The sequence below is a fragment of the Pogoniulus pusillus genome, chromosome 7 (assembly GCF_015220805.1).
Source record: "Pogoniulus pusillus isolate bPogPus1 chromosome 7, bPogPus1.pri, whole genome shotgun sequence".
Lineage (NCBI taxonomy): Eukaryota > Metazoa > Chordata > Aves > Piciformes > Lybiidae > Pogoniulus > Pogoniulus pusillus.
In genome coordinates this window covers 37348217-37366700 of record NC_087270.1, presented here as the reverse complement: position 1 = coordinate 37366700, position 18484 = coordinate 37348217, and the positions used below count along the sequence as shown (strand labels likewise).

The window sequence follows — 18484 nt, the reverse complement described above, 5'->3', positions numbered from 1 at the left end:
CCAGTCCTAGCCAGTCAACCAGACCATGGCACTAAGTGCCTCAGCCAGGCTTTTCTTGAACATCTCCAGGGACAGAGACTCCACCACCTCCCTGGGCAGCCCATTCCAATGCCAATCACTCTCTCTGACAACAACTTCCTCCTAACATCCAGCCTCGACCTCCCCTGACACAACTTGAGATTGTGTCCCCTTCTTCTGTTGCTGCTTGCCTGGCAGAAGAGACCAACCCCACCTGGCTCCCTTCAGGTAGTTGTAGACAGCAATAAGGTCACCCCTGAGCCTCCTCTTCTCCAGGCTAAACAACCCCAGCTCCCTTAGCCTCTCCTCATAGGGTTTGTGTTCATGGAGTGAGGTGCCCAAAACTGAACTCAGGATTTGAGGTGCAGCCTCACTAGTGCCAAACACAGGAGGATGATCCCTGCCCTAATCCTGCTGGCCACACTGTCACTGACACTCACCGCACCAGCGGTAACCCACAGCCTCTCGGTACTGCTGACCCCTACCACCCACCTCACTGCCAAGGAACAGCCAGCAAGAAAGAAACCACTTCTCTGTGCACTGCCCTCAGGTCCATATCCTGCTTCGGGGCAGGTGCTTCTTCACCACCACTGCCCCCATCCGTTACAGAAACACAGAACCACAGAAACATTCCGGTTGGAAAAGCCCCTCGAGATCACCAAGTCCAACTGGTGATCCTACTCTACAGGGTTCACCCTAAACCATAGCCCCAGGCACCACAGCCAAACGACTTTTAAACACATCCAGGGTTGGGGACTCAGCCACCTCCCTGGGCAGCTCATTCCAATGCCTGGACACTCTCCCCATGAGAAGATTATTCCTAACATCCAGTCTAACCCTAACCTGGTGCAGCTTGAGGCCATTCCCTCTTCTTCTGTCACTAATAACCTTTGGGAAGAGACCAGCACCAACCTCTCCACAACGTCCTTTCAGGTAGCTATGGACAGTGATGAGAATCATAGAATCAAGCAGGTTGGAAGAGACCTCCAAGCTCAGCCACTCCAACCTAGCACCCAGCCCTGCCCAACCAACCAGACCATGGCACTAAGTGCCTCAGCCAGGCTTGGCTTCAACACCTCCAGCCACAGAGACTCCACCACCTCCCTGGGCAGCCCATTCCAATGCCAATCACTCTCTCTGACAACAACTTCTTCCTAACAACATCCAGCCTAGACCTGCCCTGCCACAACTTGAAACTCTGTCCCCTTCTTCTCTTGCTGCTTGCCTGGCAGAAGACACCAACCCCACCTGGCTACAGCCTCCCTTCAGGGAGTTGTAGACAGCAATGAGGTCAGCCCTGAGCCTCCTCTTCTGCAGGCTACACACTCCCAGCTCCTTCAGTCACTCCTCATAAGATTCATTCTCCAGGCCCTTCCCCAGCTTCCTCTGCACTCACTCCAGCACCTCCACACCCCACTTGTAATGAGGTGCCCAAAACTGAACACAATACTTGAGGTGTGCCCTCACCAGAGCCGAGTAGAAGAGGACAATCACCTCCTTCCTCCTGCTGGGCTGTTGAGCTCTGCAGGAGGGCAAAAACCAAGGCAGACACCATTAAAAGGCTTGGAAAATTTTATTCTTCACTGAACTTTGAATAGTTTGGTTTCAACACAGAAGAAACAAAATAAAACCCATTTCAGTAACAGCATCGAATAGCCTGGAACTCAAACCTACTGTAGTACCAAAACTCCCAGCAACAGGGCTCAGGGATGTGAGCCCTGGCATCGTGGCACTGCTGGGACAGCTGCTTCATCTGAGCCTTGCAAGGAGCAACTTCATGCAGAGGGTCTAAGCTCACTCAGCTCCAGTGGGGAGCTGAGCAGAGCACCCTGAAGCCCAGGAGAGCCAGGATCCTGCTGACAGCAGCTCCTCTAAAAGGCTTAGTGGGGAAGGTACAGAGCCAACTCCCCCCTCAGGAGCGCTAAATGTGACTTTTCTTGCACCATTCCATAGCCCCCCACAGCTGCAGGTCCATCAGAGAGCATTGTCTCTGCAGCCTCACTGCTCAGGAGGTTGGTGGCAGAAGATTGGGCTGCAGCCCAGTTAGTGCCTCCAAGCTTGTTTCCAGGAAGATGAGGCAGCATCAGCAACCCCTTCCCCACCTTGCCCAGAAGAACTACACATCCACACAGACACAGACCTTCCAAGTTCCCTGTGCTCCCACTGACAGGAGCCCCAAGAGCAGGGGCTTTGCAAAAGCACTCAGATGTCAAAGTTGAGTCTGAAATGCCCCATCTCACCCTGCCTCTGTGGGCCGGGTTTGATGCTCTGCCCTGCTTTGCCTTCAGGTGCAGGTTACAGCTGGAGGAGAAAGTGACTCAGCACTCACACAGAAGACCAGCCTGGGACTCACCATCTTCCTCTTCCAGAGGGGCTGGCATTAAATACAACATGGACCACCACCAAACCCACCCTCTGCTTCAGCTTGAGGGTCAGCCTGAGACACCACAGAGGGCAGCAGGGTGGAAGATGTTGATCAATGAGGTCTCTAGCTTGAAGCACAGCACCAGCTCCCACCAAAAGGCCACCACAGATGCCAGTGGCACCTTGGAGCAGCGAGTTTCACCAAGAACCTTCGCTCCTGGAGCAGCAGCTCCTTGAGACCAGCCTAGCCTCTTAAGAGACCAGCCTCTGGATGGACCACACCTGGATGGACCAATGGGTCTTCTACAAACATCAGTGACCTCCAGAAGCAGGCAGCATAGTAGCCACCAGCTCCTACCAAAAGCAGCCCCCACACCACCTCGGGCACTGCTTCAACACAGCACAGTGAGGTGGAATAGGTGGGCAGGAGGATGAGCCAAGTTTACAACCACGTTAGCCCTTCCAGGTCTATCACAAGATGCCCTCAGAGGAGAAGAGTTCTGACTGAGATCAAAACAGCTCTCAGACTACAAACTGTAAGTACTCAACTCACCCAGGAGGTAACACCAGGCCAGCTCTATTTAAGGAGCTTAAATGTATGTTTCCAGAGCTTTAGGAGCTCATGTGTCCAACATTCTGCTCCTCAGGCTCTAGCAAAGCCATCTGGATCAGGGGGCTGATGTTTACAAGGAGAAACTGCTGCCAAGCCCACAGTGACTGACCTCAGAGGGGTCCTTTGTGGCACTGGGGGGGAGGAATGAGCTGTAAGTGCCGCATGTGGATGCTGGGTTGGACTTCCCCTCCTGCACCCACAGGTCAGCTGCAGGGCTCATACCTGTAAACTGCTGCTTTTAGTGCCACAGCCACTTCGACCCAAGCCCCAGGATACCCCAGAACCTGCACTTCAGCCTCACATCTGTTTCTAAATTCCTGCAGTAGCCCAAACCTCCAGCTATGAACCACAAGACAGAGATGAAACAGGCTGCAAGCAAAGCTGCTCCTCCACCTCAGCTACCCAGGTCCTGTGCTGACAGGTTGGTGTGCTCCAAACTCCCCCCAAAAGCAGCTGCCTTAGAGTGAAGGCTGATGGGCCACAGCATGGTGAGGACCTGGAGGAGCTGGTCTGGCAGCATCAGTTACCTCTTGTCACAGCACAAGCATCTGCCTGGAGCCCACAGCCAGGAGACTGAGGTCCCAGTGGGTCATGAAGAACTGTACTCAGCCCTGAACAAGTTGGGTTCTTTTTTTTTCCTGGTAGTACTCTGTAGTGACATAAAATGTGCAAAATGGATTAGAGAACAAACCAAGACACTCCCTGTCATCAACTCAGCAGGTCCATCAGGAGCTAAGGAAGTATGATCAACACTACCCCTGGAAAAGAAACACCACAGATGAGCTCTCAACCAGAGGGCAGGAGGAGCTGAGGAACAAGTGTGCATCCTACTCAGCCTGTAGCACAGAATCCCATCGTGGAAGGGGCTGAGGAGGACCTCTGGGAATCATCTCATCCAATCCCCTTCTTCAAGCAGGAACACCTCGAGTGGGTTGCCCAGGATTGCATCCAGGGGACCTCTGGGAATCATCTCATCCAAACCCCTTCATCAAGCAGGGACACCTCGAGTGGGTTGCCTAGGATTGCATCCAGCTGGGTTTGGAATCTTCTCCAGAGAGGGAGACTCCACAACCTCTCTGGGCAGCTTGGTCTCTTCTTCTCCAGGCTAAACAGCCCCACATCTCTCAGCCTTTTCTCCTCACAGAGATGCTCCAGTCCCTTCAACATCTTCACTCTGCTCTCATCAGACCCCACCTGGAGTACTGTGTGCAGTTCTGGAGCCTCCAACACAACACAGGGAGGACATGGAATTGTTGGAATGAGTCTAGAGGAGGGCCATGAAGACGCTCAGAGGACTGCAGCAGCTCTGCCATAAGGACAGGCTACAAGAGTTGCGGCTTTTCAGCCTGGAGAAGAGAAGGCTTCAAGAAGACCTTGGAGTGGCCTTCCAGTATCTGAAGGGGACCTACAGGAAGGCTGGGGAGGGACTACTGACAAGGTCTTGTAATGACAGGATGAGGAGTAATGGATTTGAACTGGCAGAGAGGAGATTCAAACTAGATGTTAGGAAGAAGTCTTTACAGTGAGGGTGGTGAGACACTGGCACAGGTTGCACAGGGAGGCTGTGGCTGCTCCCTCCCTGGAGGTGTTGAAGGCCAGGTTGGATGAAGTCTTGAGCAACCTGCTCTAGTGGGAGGTGTCCCTGCCTATAGCAAGGGGTTGGATCTGGATGAGCTTTGAGGTCCTTTCCAACCTAAATCATTCTATGGTTTTATAATCTTTGTAGCCTCTGCTGCACTCTCTCCCTGTCTCTCTTGAACTCAGAACCAGACCCAGTACTCCAGACATAGCCTCACTGGGGCAGAGTAGGAGAGAAGAAATTCTCTTAACCTGCTGGTCACACTCACCTTAATCCATCCCAGGTGACCATTGGCCTTCTTGGCCACCCAACCCTCTCCCATCCTCAGGAGCACATCCCACTGCTCCTACACAGTCTAACCAGCACAGCAAGCAACCACACCAAGACACAACCACCCTCAGACACTGCCAGCCAAGAGGAACACATTTATTCTTGAGACTTCAACCCATTGTCATTAATAAATGGTTTGTTTCTCAGCATGTCACATGCCACCAGGGCAAGATGCTTTGGGCTGTTTGTTTCCATGCCCCTCACAGAAGGTGAGAGCAGAAATCACCTTCTAACAGCCCAGAGACAACCCTCACACACAGCTTCACAGCAGCAGAAGTCAGGAGCAGAGCCACCTGTGTCCTGAGATCAGTTGTGCTCTCTCCTTCCTCTGCCTCCAGCTCTGGTTTAAGGAGATTATTTTTTTTCACTTCACCAAGGTGCAATAAATTAAGGCACCAAAAATCCAAGACTCTCCAGAGACAAAGCTTGTGCAGACAGGAAGCAGTTCCACTTTGAAAGAGAGATGTTTCTCCTACAGCACAAATATTTGCACAGGACCTTAGAGCAGGAGCCCTGCTTCCACGTCTGTCACTTCACCAAGAGGGGTTTGAGGGTATATGAGGTGCTGCAGAAGCAAGTCAGCTCCCAGATGGGTCAGACATCAGACAAACAACATGGACACAAAGTGACATCCTAAGAGGAAAGATCAGACAACTTCTCCCAGCCTCAGTACTGACCCAGTTCTCAGGGCCCAGCATTGCTGGTGGGAAGAGATGGGAGAGGACCCCAGAGCTCAGCTGAAAGCCTGAAGGAATAGCTCAGGTATTCTCTTGTCCACCAAACACAGCAATGCCCTGATCTAGCAGAAGATGCCCTGGCTCACTGAAGGGGAGGATGGACTACATGATCTTCAAAGGTCCCTTCCCACCCAAACCATTCTGTGGGTTGATGATTCCATCACTAGAAAGCAAATCATCCAACCTCTGCTCCTTGTCAATGCTGCCAGCACACTTTGGTACCTGAAAACGTCCCATGGATGTGGTCAGGTCCCACTTTAAGCTTCCCTGTAACCTTGTGTGAGTGCAACTTAATTTTACCTCCCTCCATAATTATTCTACTCCATTAAATAGCAAGAGTCCAAAATTGAAGCACAGCATTGACCTCTTCAGGGTCACTCCTTTCTTCCAAGGAACAAACAATAGGTTAACAGGGCTGGGTGCTAGCTTGGACTGGATGATCTTGGAGGTCTCTTCCAACCTGGTTGACTCCATGAGATGTCCACAAGCTGTGCCTAAACAAGAGGTTTAGGTTGGACACAAGGAACAATTTCATCATGGAAATGGTTGTCAAGCCCTGGAACCCCCACAGGAGTGTGGAGTCCCTATCCCTGGAAGGGTTTTAAAGGTGTGTAGATGTGGTGCTGAAGGACATGGTTTAGTGGTGACCTGGCAGGGCTGGGTTAATGTCTGGGACTCTATCTCAGAGGTCTTTTGCAACCAAAATGATTCTGTGATTCCACAGTTTGTACACTTGGGTTGTTGGGGATTTGTTTTTCCCCTCTATGTCAGTAAAATACATCATGAGTAAACTACTTTATTAAGTCAACTCTGGGAAGCATTTGCCTCTCCTCCCCTGGCTTTACCACTCTGCCCCTCCTCCCCTGGCTTTACCACTCTGCCCCTCCTCCCCTGGCTTTACCACTCTGCCCCTCCTCCCCTGGCTTTACCACTCTGCCCCTCCTCTCCAGGCTTTACCATTCTGCCCCTCCTCTCCAGGCTTTACCACTCTGCCCCTCCTCCCCTGGCTTTACCACTCTGCCCCTCCTCTCCTGGCTTTACCACTCTGCCCCTCCTCTCCTGGCTTTACCACTCTGCCCAGCCATGCAGACATTCAGCTGGCTCCTCACAGGACATACTGTGGCAAAGCCAACCCAAAGTCATGTCCCACCCACACACCCACCCCATGAGCTTGCCTTGGGATTTCAAGTCTCACAGACAATGATTTTACAATAGGAAAAGCATTAAATAGCAGTAACTGCCTGAAGGCTTCCTAAAGCAGGAGACTTCACTTGCAGAAGGAGAACTCTTGTGACCAAGCTTCTATGAAGCACGTTGCAGGACAATCAGTGGATAAGCAACTTTGATCCCACGGTAGGTTTACATATGGACAACCTGCTGTGCTTGTTCACTTCCGGATGCAGCCTTTCCAGAGCCTGGCTTTAAGCTACACTCTTCATTCAAGCACAAGATCTTCATTAAACCAAGTGAGGAGAAAAGATAAAAAAACTCAGCATTCAGGTCTTCACCACCCTCACTCTGACTCAGTGACAAAAAAAAACCCATAAGAAATTAAACATAAAAAATCAAGCAATGAGAACAGGTCTTGTACAAATGGACAGTAAACAAATACAGCCCTGGGTGAGCCATGCAGCAGCTGGGGAGAACCCTTCTGAATGCAACCTGGTGTTTGGAAAAGACATTCCCACCCTGCCTCCCAAGACACACACACACACAGAGACACACCTGTGAGCCTTCTGAAAGCACACACATACAACCAACATAACACTGATTAAGGTGCTGCTTTGAGTGGTGGGTTTGCTGCCCTGGATGGTCTGGTAGCAAGGGCAATGGATGGGCCTGGATGTGCTGCTAGCAAAGAGGAGGCTGAGGCAGCGCAGAGTGGTCCTGCAGAGCCCAGCTGGAGCAGCATGCTGGTTCTGGTAGGGAAAGGGGGAGAGCTAGGCTGCTGGAAGCCACTTTCTGCTGCTGGGCAGAGCCCAGATCCCACTCCCAAGTGGAAAATGCACATGGACAAACAGGAATGTGGGTGACATGTGGCGGGGGGAAGGCAGAAGCCACCTTCTGACTTTTACAAGAGACTGAGCCTTCATTTTCAAAGCCCTCACCCCCAAGCAGAACATTACCAGAAGCTTTGTGTGTCCTTTCTCAGCTCTTAAGAAGAAGGTGCAAGTTTTGCCCAAAGAGGTGGATGCAGGAAGGCAGGACAGAAGGTGGGAGAACACAAGAGCTGTCCATCAGGATGAGGGACAGACAGGAACTCCCCCGAGGACCGCAGCATCCTCCCCCCAAGGCTGTGTAGGAATCAGCTCTTAGGCTGCGTTTGGTGAGAGGGGTCAAGATGTTTTGCTTAGGTAAAACCACTTGCATCCCTCCCCAGCCAGCTTCACCTGAGCAAGAGCTGGAGGCTGAGGTTTGACTGGGAACATTCAGCTGGTCTAATGTACAGTAATGGTGACCCAAAAGGCTACTCCCTTTGTCCAGTTCCACCCCGAACCAAAAGAGCTTGCACCAGCGGGGGCTGCCCCGTACCAGTCCTGCCCCGGCTGCGGCAGATACCGTGTGTCCTTGGCCCTGCTGTCTGTCCAGAGGATGGGTTTGGATCCGTGGTGATGGCTGAAGTATTTACAGGTGTTTGCAGCAGTTATTTACAGTTCTTCTGCAGGCTGCAGGCTGAGCTTCTCTTCCTCCTCTCCTAGTCAATCCGGCGTGGGCTTCTTTAGCGAGAAGGGACGTATATTGAAGTGTCTGCTCAGCTGGCTCACCTGAGGGCAGGCCACAGGATACAGTTAACCAGGAGGAAAGCAGGTGGAGGACCACACCAGTTCCCTGACAACCAGCAAGGCCATAGTCTTGGCTGGGAGACCTTTGAGATTCACAGAATGGTCTGGGTCAGAAGGCACCTTGAAGATCACACACACTGGATCACAGGATATTAGGGGTTAAAAGGGACCCAAAGAGATCATGGAGTCCAACCCCCCTGCCAGAGCAGGACCATCCAATCTAGCTCAGGTCACACAGAAACACATCCAGACAGGCCTTGAAAGGCTCCAGAGAAGGAGACTCCACAACCTCTCTGGGCAGCCTGTGCCAGTGCTCTGTGACCGTTACATTAAAGAAGTTCCCTCTTGTGTTGAGCTGGAACCTCCTGTGCTGCAGCTTACACCCATTGCTCCTTGTCCTATTACAGGGAACAGTGAGCAGAGCCTGTCCCCACCTCCTAGTTCTAACCCCTCTAGCACTGGCAGGGACACTTTCCACTAGACTACCTTGCTCAAAACTTCATCAACCTGGCCTTGAACACCTCCAGGGAGAGAGCACCTACAACCTTATTGGGCAACCTGTTCCAGTGTCTCACCATAGCATTATACAATCAACCAGGTTGGAAGTGACCTCCAAGTTCATCCAGTCCAACCTACCACCCATATCCTGTCTAAATCTACCCTCCCTGAAGATTCAATCTGTTGCCTCTCATCCTATTACTACAAGCCCTTGTAAAAATTCTCTCCTCAACTTTCTTGTAAGCCCCCTTCAAGTACTGGAAGACTGCTGGTAAGATCTCCCCAGAGCCTCCCCTTCTCCAGGCTGAACAGCCCCAGCTCTGTCAGTCTGTCCCCACAGGGGAGATGCTCCAGCCCTCTGGTCATCTTCACAGTTCTCTTCTGGACCATCATCAAGTTCAGCTCTTAACCCAGCAGTGCCAGGGCACCACTAAACCATGTCCTCCAGCACCACATCTACACAGCTTTATACCACTCCAGGGACAGGGACTGCACCACTGGGTGGAGCAGTGTGTGGGGGCCACACTATTGCTGTGCTCAGGATGCTGTTGGCCTTCTTGGCCACCTGGGCACACACTGCCTGTTGACCCACACCCAAAGGTCCTTGTCTCCCAGGCTGCTTTCTAGACATTCTTTTCCCAAGCCTGGAGGGTTACAGGAGGGTGCATCTTCCTGCACTCACTTTCCCCTCTATTTCCCCCCCTACCTGCTCCACACAGGTATAGCAAGTCTGGACCACAGCCTCTCTGTCCTCTAGACCTCAACCTGTTTGTGGCCAGGCAGTTTGCCATGCCCAGGATTCAAGCTCTGGCTCTACCAGCATGACACTGGAGCTTGGTGGGTGCACGGCCCCACAAGATGCAGCCTTGTTCCCATTCCATTCCTACCCTCCTCAGGGACAAGGAAGTTCTTCCCAGAGAGAGTGATTTGCCATTGGAATGGGCTGCCCAAGGAGGTGGTGGAGTCACCATCCCTGGAGGTGTTCAAGAAAAGCCTGGCTGAGGCACTTAGTGCCATGGTCAGGTTGACTGGCTAGGGCTGGGTGCTATTTTGGACTGGATGATCTTGGAGGTCTCTTCCAATCTGGTTGATTCTATGATAAGAAGTGAGAAATCCCTGCCCTGAGCCCAGACAAGCAGGATTTTACCCCAAGGTACTGCTCCCTCTCTGCATCTTCCAGCAAGATTTGTACTGTTAAGAGTTGAACTCAATGATCTTGAAGGTCTTTTGCAACCTAAATGATTCTTTGATTACTTTGCTGGAATTAATTTGATCATCTTAGATATCTACACAAAATATCACTCCCTAAATCCGTTTGGAATTCAAACAGGGGTAAGGATTGTAAGCAGTCACGGAGCCTTAAAGGCTCAGAGTCACAGAGTTACATCCCAGTCACAGAGCCTTAAAGGATTCACCAGCTTAAAGGTTTTTTTTTACCACTGGAAGAGGAGACTGCACAAATGGCCCCTTGGAAAGATGGAGTGGGTGGTAAACATGGGGACCACAAGGCTCAGGGGAGAGAAGCACTGAGAAGATGCCTGCAAGCCCGGGCAGGAGGAGGATTACACCAGCCCCCTTCTCTAGCTACCATTGCAAGACCAAGTTTATTTAAGCTGCTTTAGCTGTTCAAATCCTTCTTGCACAGAAGCCTCATTACACTAATTGGAAAGACAAGACGACCTGACTATTAGTTCTCTGCTGTAATTACAGTTCAAACTCGACTCTGGAGGCTCCACATTTAAGCCAGACTTCCCAAGGGACAGAATTTCCCAGGGAGGTTGTACACACACACCAGTGGCCAGCTCCATAGGGGGACACTGAGTCCCTTGCCCTCATTCTTCAGCAGCTTCCTGGAGGATTTTTGCCTGCACTTAAATCTCCTCCAGGTTTGTTTTCTCTCTTAATCAAAACTCAGGGAGATAGGCAGAGCTGGCACAGAGGAGGGAGCTGGGGTTGTTTAGCTTGGAAAAGAGAAGGCTCATGGGAGACCTCATTGCTGTCTACAACTACCTGAAGGGAGGCTGTAGCCAGGTGGGGTTGGGCTCTTCTGCCAGGCAAGCAGCAAGAGAACAAGGGGACAGAGTCTCAAGCTGTGCCAGGGGAGGTCTGGGCTGGATGCTAGCAGGAAGTTGTTGTCAGAGAGAGTGATTGGCATTGGAATGGGCTGCCCAGGGAGGTGGTGGAGTCTCTGTGCCTGGAGGTGTTCAAGAAAAGCCTGGCTGAGGCACTTAGTGCCATGGTCTGGTTGAGTGGACAGGGCTGGATGCTAGGTTGGACTGGCTGAGCTTGGAGGTCTCTTCCAACCTGGTTGATTCTATGATTCTATGGAAGGGGAGCAAATTGGTCCCTGAATTTCCACACATGCCTTGCATTAGAGGAGAAGGTACTACAGCTGCAGGGCCACCATAGGCCCTGTCAGAGATGTCCCTCCTCCATCCTGGCTGTCCCAGTGACTCCAGCAAAGGGCTGCAAAATCAACTCATCAACACAAGCAACACCAGCAGCAATTTAACTTTCTGCACTGACTTCCAAATCTAACAGTGCTGCCTGATCTGGGAAGGGATTCTGTCACTCTGCTCCACTCTGCTCAGACCCCACCTGCAGTGCTGGGTCCTCAGCACAGGAGACACAGAACTGCTGGAGCAGGTCCAGAGGAGGCCATAAAAATGATCTCTGCGATGAAGACAGGCTGAGAGAGTTGAGGTTGCTTACCCTGGAGAAGAGAAAGCTTCAAGGAAACCTTAATGAGAGCCTTCCCACTGCCCAGGGGCACAGATGGCTTAAAACCAAACTGGTAACTAAGCTGCAGGCAGGGTAAGTTAAAAGAGGCAGAAGAGATGCAAGAAGCTGTTTCAAACTGATCTCTGGTACATCACACTGTGTGATGCCTGCTTCAGACCCACACACAACAGCCAGCACAGCCTCTCTTTTCAGGAACACAGCTCAGGTTTTGCATGGACACAAACAGCAGGAGAAGGGCTTGGTGCTCCCTGCTATTCTCATTGACATTCCTGATTTTCAGCTGGGAACAACAGCAGTATGCAAAACCCCTGCAGTCATAGAATGGTTTGGGATGGAAGAGGGCATTAAGATCGTCAAACCATTAACCCTGCACTGCCAGGCCATAACTAAACCAGGTCCCCCAATCACTTCTCACTTGTGCTCTAGACCTTTCACCAGGTCACACTCCAGCACCTCAATGTAAGGGGGCACCACATCAGTGTGAAGTGAGGGGCCCAAAACTGAACCAAGCCTTCGAGGTGTGGCCCCACCAGTGGCCAGTACAGGGGGACAATCCCTGCCCTACTCTTGCTGGCCATGCTACTGCTGATCCAATGCTGTTGGCCTCCTTGGCCACCTGGGCACACTGTTGGCTCCTCTTCAGTCAGCTGTCAACCAAAACCCTCAAACCCAGGGCTAGGCCATTCCAGCCACTCTTCCCCAAACCTGGAGAGTTCACAGGGTTGTTGTGATGCAAGTGCAGGCCCTGGCACATGGCCTTGTTGAACCTCATCCCTCTGGCCTTGGCCCACCAAGGCCCCAGCTTGCCCAGATCCTCTGTAGAGCCTCCCAACCCTCCAGCAGACCAACACCCTCACCTAGCTCAGTGCCATCTACAAACCGACTGAGGGTGCCCTTGACCCCCTTGTCCAGATGCCTGGTACTGAGAGCACAGCAACCAAGGCAAAAGCCTAGGTGCTGGTTTCACTTACCACAACCACTCCGTAGTGGATGTGTGCCAGGGTGAGGAAGGCAGTTAACAAGTAGAGCAGGAGGGCTTCACTGCTGGGCACCAGGCCAGACACCACCAGCAGCAGCACGGCCGCGATGGGCAGCAGCATCCAGTTGAGCGGCTGGCAGCGAGTGCTGCTCATCTGACAGACGATCAGCTGGCACTGAGGGGAGAGAGAGCTGTCAGAGCTCCAGCCAGTGCCAGCTCTGCAAGCCCAGAGCTGTCCCCAGAGCAGGCAGAATGGTCACACACATACAGGCTGCCTGCACTTACAACTAACCACCCCAGGACCCCAGCACAGTGGAGGTTGGAAGGGACCAAGCTAAAGGGACCAGCTAAAAAGGGTCACCCAAAGCAGGTTGCTCAAGACCACAGCATCAAAATAGGTGTGGAACCTCCCAAAGGTTCCTCTGAGGGAGCCTGGTCCAGGGCTCCAGTACTCTCAGAGAAAAGAAGTAATTCCTTACGCTCAGGTGGAATCTACTGGGATCCAGTTTATGCGAGGTGGCCTTTGTCCTGTCACTGGGCACCACCAAAAAGAGTCTGGCCCCACACATGGTCACATTCTTCCTGCCTCCCAGGGCACAGTCTGGAGAGCAAAGCAAACCCCACTTACAGAAATGTTAGCAAAGGCTGTTCCAACCATGAAATAGAAGAGCCTGGGATGGACCTCCAGGATGTCTGTTGGGGACACGAAGATCCAGGTGGTGCAGAGCAGGAAGAGCAACACTGGGGACACCAGTGGCAACATGATTTCATACACTGAGTGGTGCTTCAAGGTCTTGTTTTTATGGGCCCTGAAAGGGAAGCAAAGACATGAGAATGCCTCAAACCACAGCTGAGCAATACCTGGTCCCTGCAACCAGGAGAGGGGCTGGCAGAACTTCACTGGCTATTTCACCACCCAATGGCACTCATAATAGGGGACAGAGGAGGAGTGGCTGACAGCCTGTCAGGCTGTGCTGCCATTCAGTGAGAGCTGGACAAGCTGAGGAGCTGGGTGGAGGGGAACCTTGTGAAGCTCAATAAGGGCAAGTGAAGAGTCCTGCCCCTGGGTAGGAATAATGCCCTGCAGAAGGACAGGTTAGGGGAACGCAGCTCTGCAGAAAGGGAGCTGAGAGTGCTGGTGGTCAAGTTCCTCATGAGCCAGCAAGGTGATGTCGTGGCCAAGGAGGACAATGGTTTTCTGAAGTGCATTCCAAAAGGTGAGGCCAGCAGGCCAAGGGAGGTTCTCCCTTCCCTTTCCACTCTGCCCTAGGCAGGCCACCCCTGGAGCCCTGGGACCAGCTCTGGTCTCCCCAGCTCAAGACAGAGAAGGAACTACTGGAGAGTCCAGCAGAGACTACAAAGATGCTGAAGGGACTTCAAAGACACTGAAGATTTATACTGGAGCATAAATCTGAGGAGAGGTTGAAAGGCCTGGAGCTGTTCAGCCTGGAGAAAAGCAGACTGAGAGGAGATCCTCTCAATATTAATCAGTATTTAAAAGTGTTGTGGTAGGCCTGACAGGCCCAAAATAGGCTTATGTATGTCCTGCCTTGCCTAGGCATGCTTTTCTGCTCCACCAGAGAGTCAAGCACAGAAAACAGACACAAAAGAACCCGGAGCCACTGAGTCTGGCCTGCCCAGGGCCCTGTGGTAAACAAGGTGCACACACTTAGCTTGTGCCTGCCTTGTGCAAGGCTGTGCTTTGCCCAAATTAGGGAAAAATGAGCCTGTGGCTTTGCCAAACAGAGTATGTTTTGGCTGACTGCCATCCTGATTGGCTACTCTTGTGTCCAAAGGGCAATCAATCTCGGCACACATTGATCAAAGGAGATGTGCAGGTGAACAACCTGCTTTTGTTTCCCTGCTTTGCTGCCCTGCTCTTTGCCTGCTCTCCCTGCTGTGCCCAGCCCTGCTGCCATTGCACACTGCCTAATTCTTTGCCTGGTGAACTCCAGTGCCACCAGTCACCAAGAGCAGACCCTGGATGCCTGCACATGATTGGCCTGTGTGGCCAGCATGACATTGAGATGAGACTGCACCACATCTGCCTCTGCACTGAAAGTCCTGCTTAGAATCCCTGGACATAACAGATCATCCAGGAGAAGCCAGGAGACAAGGTCACAGATTGTCTGCCTCCTGTCCCCAAAAGCCAGGAAGATTCAAGTCTCAACATCCGACAAGACAGAGTCCCCTGAGAGCATTTGGGCACTGTCTGGACTGTGGCTAAGCCCCCACGAGTGGGTAATAATAATTTGTGAGTGAATGCTTCAATGCCTCTTTGTAATTCTCCACTGCCTTCTGCCATAGAGCAGAAGGAGCTCCTTGAGCCCATCTGCTGGGCAAGCGGCATTTGACCACGGGAAGCTTCTCTTCCAGTTCAATCACTGCCTCTGTATTTTGCTGGTTATTATTACATGTAGATGTTATCCATAGAATGTTTCCATGGCCATGAAAGAACCCAAATATTGTTAAAATTAGTGGTTGGGGGGGGGCAGAGTTCTGAATAGCAACATCAATAAACAATGTTAATTTGGGAAGAAATATCATCTGGCGTCAATTCATTTCCCCTCCCCAACAAAAGGGTTGGGGACAAGAGGATGGGGCCAGACTCTTTCCAGTGGTGCCCAGCAACTGGATGAGGGGCAATGGGCACAAACTGGAACCCAGGAAATTACATAGAATCAGCCAGTCCAACCTAGCACCCAGCCCTGCCCAACCAACCAGACCATGGCACTAAGTGCCTCAGCGAGGCTTGGCTTCAACACCTCCAGGCACAGCAACTCCACCACCTCCCTGGGCAGCCCATTCCAATGCCAATCACTCTCTGACAACAACTTCCTCCTAACATCCACCCTAGACCTCCCCTGACACAACTTCACACTCTGTCCCTTTGTGCTATTGCTGGTTGCCTGGCAGAAGAGCCCAACCCCACCTGGCTACAGCCTCCCTTCAGGGAGCTGCAGACAGCAATAAGGTCACCTCTGAGCCTCCTCTTCTGCAGGCTGCACATCCCCAGCTCCCTCAGCCTCTCCTCGTAGGGTTTGTGTTCCAGGCCCCTCACCAGCCTCCTTGCCCTTCTCTGGACACCTTCCAGCACCTCAACATCTCTCTTGAATTGAGGAGCCCAGAACTGGACACAGCACTCAAGGTGTGGCCTGATCAGTGCTGAGTACAAGGGCAGAATAACCTCCCTTGTCCTGCTGCCCACACTGTTCCTGATCCAGGCCAGGATGCCATTGGCTCTCCTGCCCACCCGGGCACACTGCTGCCTCATCTTCAGCTACTATCTACCAGCACCCCCAGGTCCCTTTCTGCCTGGCACCACCTGAAATTGAGGAGAAAATCCTCTCCTCTCCTGTTTGTAGCCAGGTGGGGGTTCATCTCTTCTGCCAGGCAACCAGCAACAGAAGATGGGGGACAGGATTTCCCAGGGAGGTTGTACACACACACCAGTGGTCAGCTCCACAGGGGGACACTGAGTCCCTTGCCCTCATTCTTCAGCAGCTTCCTGGAGGATTTCTACCTGCACTTAAGTCTCCTCCAGGTTTGTTTTCTCTCTTAATCAAAACTCAGGGAGATAGGCAGAGCTGGCACAGAGGAGGGAGCTGGGGTTGGTTAGCTTGGAGAAGAGGAGGCTCATGGGGGACCTCATTGCTGTCTACAACTACCTGAAGGGAGGCTGTAGCCAGGTGGGGTTGGGCTCTTCTCCCACACAACCAGCAACAGAACAAGGGGACACAGTCTCAAGTGTGCCAGGGGAGGTCTAGGCAGAATGTTAGGAGGAAGTTGTTGCCAGAGAGAGTGATTGGCATGGGAATGGGCTGCCCAGAGAGGTGGTGGAGTTGCCATCCCTGGAGGTGTTGAAGCAAAGCCTGGCTGAGGCACTTAGTGCCATGGTCTAGATGACTGGCTAGGGCTGGGTGCTAGGTTGGACTGGATGAGCTTGGAGGTCTCTTCCAACCTGGTTGATTCTATGATTCTAAGGGTGCTGTTGTGGAGGGTGTGGAGTCTGCTCTCTACAGAGATTCTAAACCTACTCTCAGTGACATTGCTTTAGCAGGAGAGTTGGACTAGATGATCCCTTGAGTCCCTTCCACACTGGGATTTAATGCTGAATATGCTAAGCCAAACAGTATCCAAGTTAGAGAGGCACCCAACAGTCTTGCCCCCACAGTAGCTATCAACAAGCTGAGCCCCTAAAAGCTGGGGTCCCTCTTGCAAGACCCTGCTAAGCAGGCTGCCAAGCCAGTTCCTCCCAGTGCAGCCTGCAAACAGAGACCTTCAGTCCCACTGGCTAGGGCTGGGTGCTAGGTTGGGCTGAACAATCTTGGAGGTCTCTTCCAACCTGGTTGAGTCTATGATTTCATAGGATGAAAGTCCCTGTGGCCACTATGCCACACTGAAGAGACTCAGCTGAAAACTATGAAGAAAACTGAGTTCCAAGAGGCTTTTGAAGATCTTTAGTGCAGGCAGAGAGTTGTGATGGAGAAACTTACTTGTAGAAGTTGTAGAGGCTCATGGGCAGCGTTACAGTGAGTGCACAAGCTGGAAGAGAAAGAGACAGGTTACTGCCCTGCCACAGGAGGAGACCATCACGTGCACTTCACCAAAGGGCAGCTGGTTGCCATCTCATTTAAGCTGCTCACAACAAAAATAGCTCTGAGGTGCACCAGGAATAGCTCAGGACCCTTAAAAGGTGCTCAGCTCTGGTCCAAGAGCTGTAATTACAAGGCTTGCTATAAATTAAACCCATTTCAGTTTCAATAGGTTGCCTTAAGGAGCCTCACATCATGCTTTAAATAAAGTTTAATGACAACATTGGCTTTAATGAGACACCAGGAGAGTTTGGGCTCCACAAGTGACAGATCTGAGTCTTCATGATAAAGAACTTATTTGCTGTTTTCTCCCTCTGTGAGCAAACATTTGGAGTTGCCACTGCCCAAAACAAATAGGTGCTGTATCATTTGTCAAGTTTGATGAACAAGAGCCTAAACAACTCTGAAATTCTACACCTCAGCAGAGAACTTCATCCACTACACTCAGACCCCAGAACAATGCCTTCCACGTTCACCCAGCAGCGGGCATTTGAAGGGAGCTGCTAATATTCCTGCTTTGCATAACTCATCCCCTAGCCAAGTGCCCAAATCCTGGCATTCTGCTCTATTTTTCATGGAGGAAAACTGCATTTATTAGTCATATGTTAAGTAATATGGTTGCCAAAGGCAAGCTCAGAAGATCCACCTGGTTAAGAGAAGTGCAAGCATTAGATTTAAACCAACTCAAGACATTAAGTAGCTACAATTAATGCCTAAAGAAAGGGACATGGAGAAATAAACGGAGCAGGGACCTCTGAATAAGCCAAATTTCATTAAGCAAAGACATTCATTAAGCCAAAGTCACTCCAGGAGGACCCAGAAAATTACAGGCCAGTCAGCCTCACCTCCATCCCTGGAAAGGTGATGGAACAGCTCATCTTGGAGGTGATCTCTAAGCATGTGAAGGAAAAGAAGGTTATGAGGAATAGACAGCATGGATTCACCAAGGGGAAATCATGCCTGACCAGTGTGACAGCCCTCTAGGAAAGCGTGACCAGCTGGGTAGATGAAGGAAGAGTAGTTTATGGTGCCTGTCTCGACTTCAGCAAGGCTTTGGATGCTTGTCTCTCAGAACTTTGTCCTAGAGAAGCTTAGGAAGTGCAGGTTAGATGAGTGGGCAGTGAGGTGGATTGAGAACTGGCTGAAGGACAGAGCTCAGAGGGTTGTGATGATCAGCACAGAATCTGGTTATAGGCCTGTACCTCGTGGTGTCCCCACAGGTCAGGACTGGGTCCAGTCTTGTTCA

The 18484-nt window shown here is 51.6% G+C and overlaps 1 protein-coding gene across 3 annotated transcripts in view; it reads right to left on the bottom strand.

Moving 5' to 3' along the window:
- Positions 1-1572: 1572 nt before the first annotated feature.
- The window catches only part of SELENOI (selenoprotein I), a 47196-nt gene continuing 30284 nt past the window's right edge, over positions 1573-18484 (bottom strand). For 2 of the 3 annotated variants that reach the window (XM_064146559.1, XM_064146561.1), the window contains exons 7-10: positions 17140-17188; positions 13272-13452; positions 12636-12818; positions 1573-8406 (exon numbers count right to left, since the gene is read on the bottom strand). In XM_064146559.1, the coding sequence (XP_064002629.1) occupies positions 8290-8406; positions 12636-12818; positions 13272-13452; positions 17140-17188 (530 nt within the window). In that variant the 3' untranslated portion in view covers positions 1573-8289. The remainder of the gene's footprint in view (positions 8407-12635; positions 12819-13271; positions 13453-17139; positions 17189-18484) is intronic. The other variant, XM_064146560.1, reaches the window with a different exon arrangement.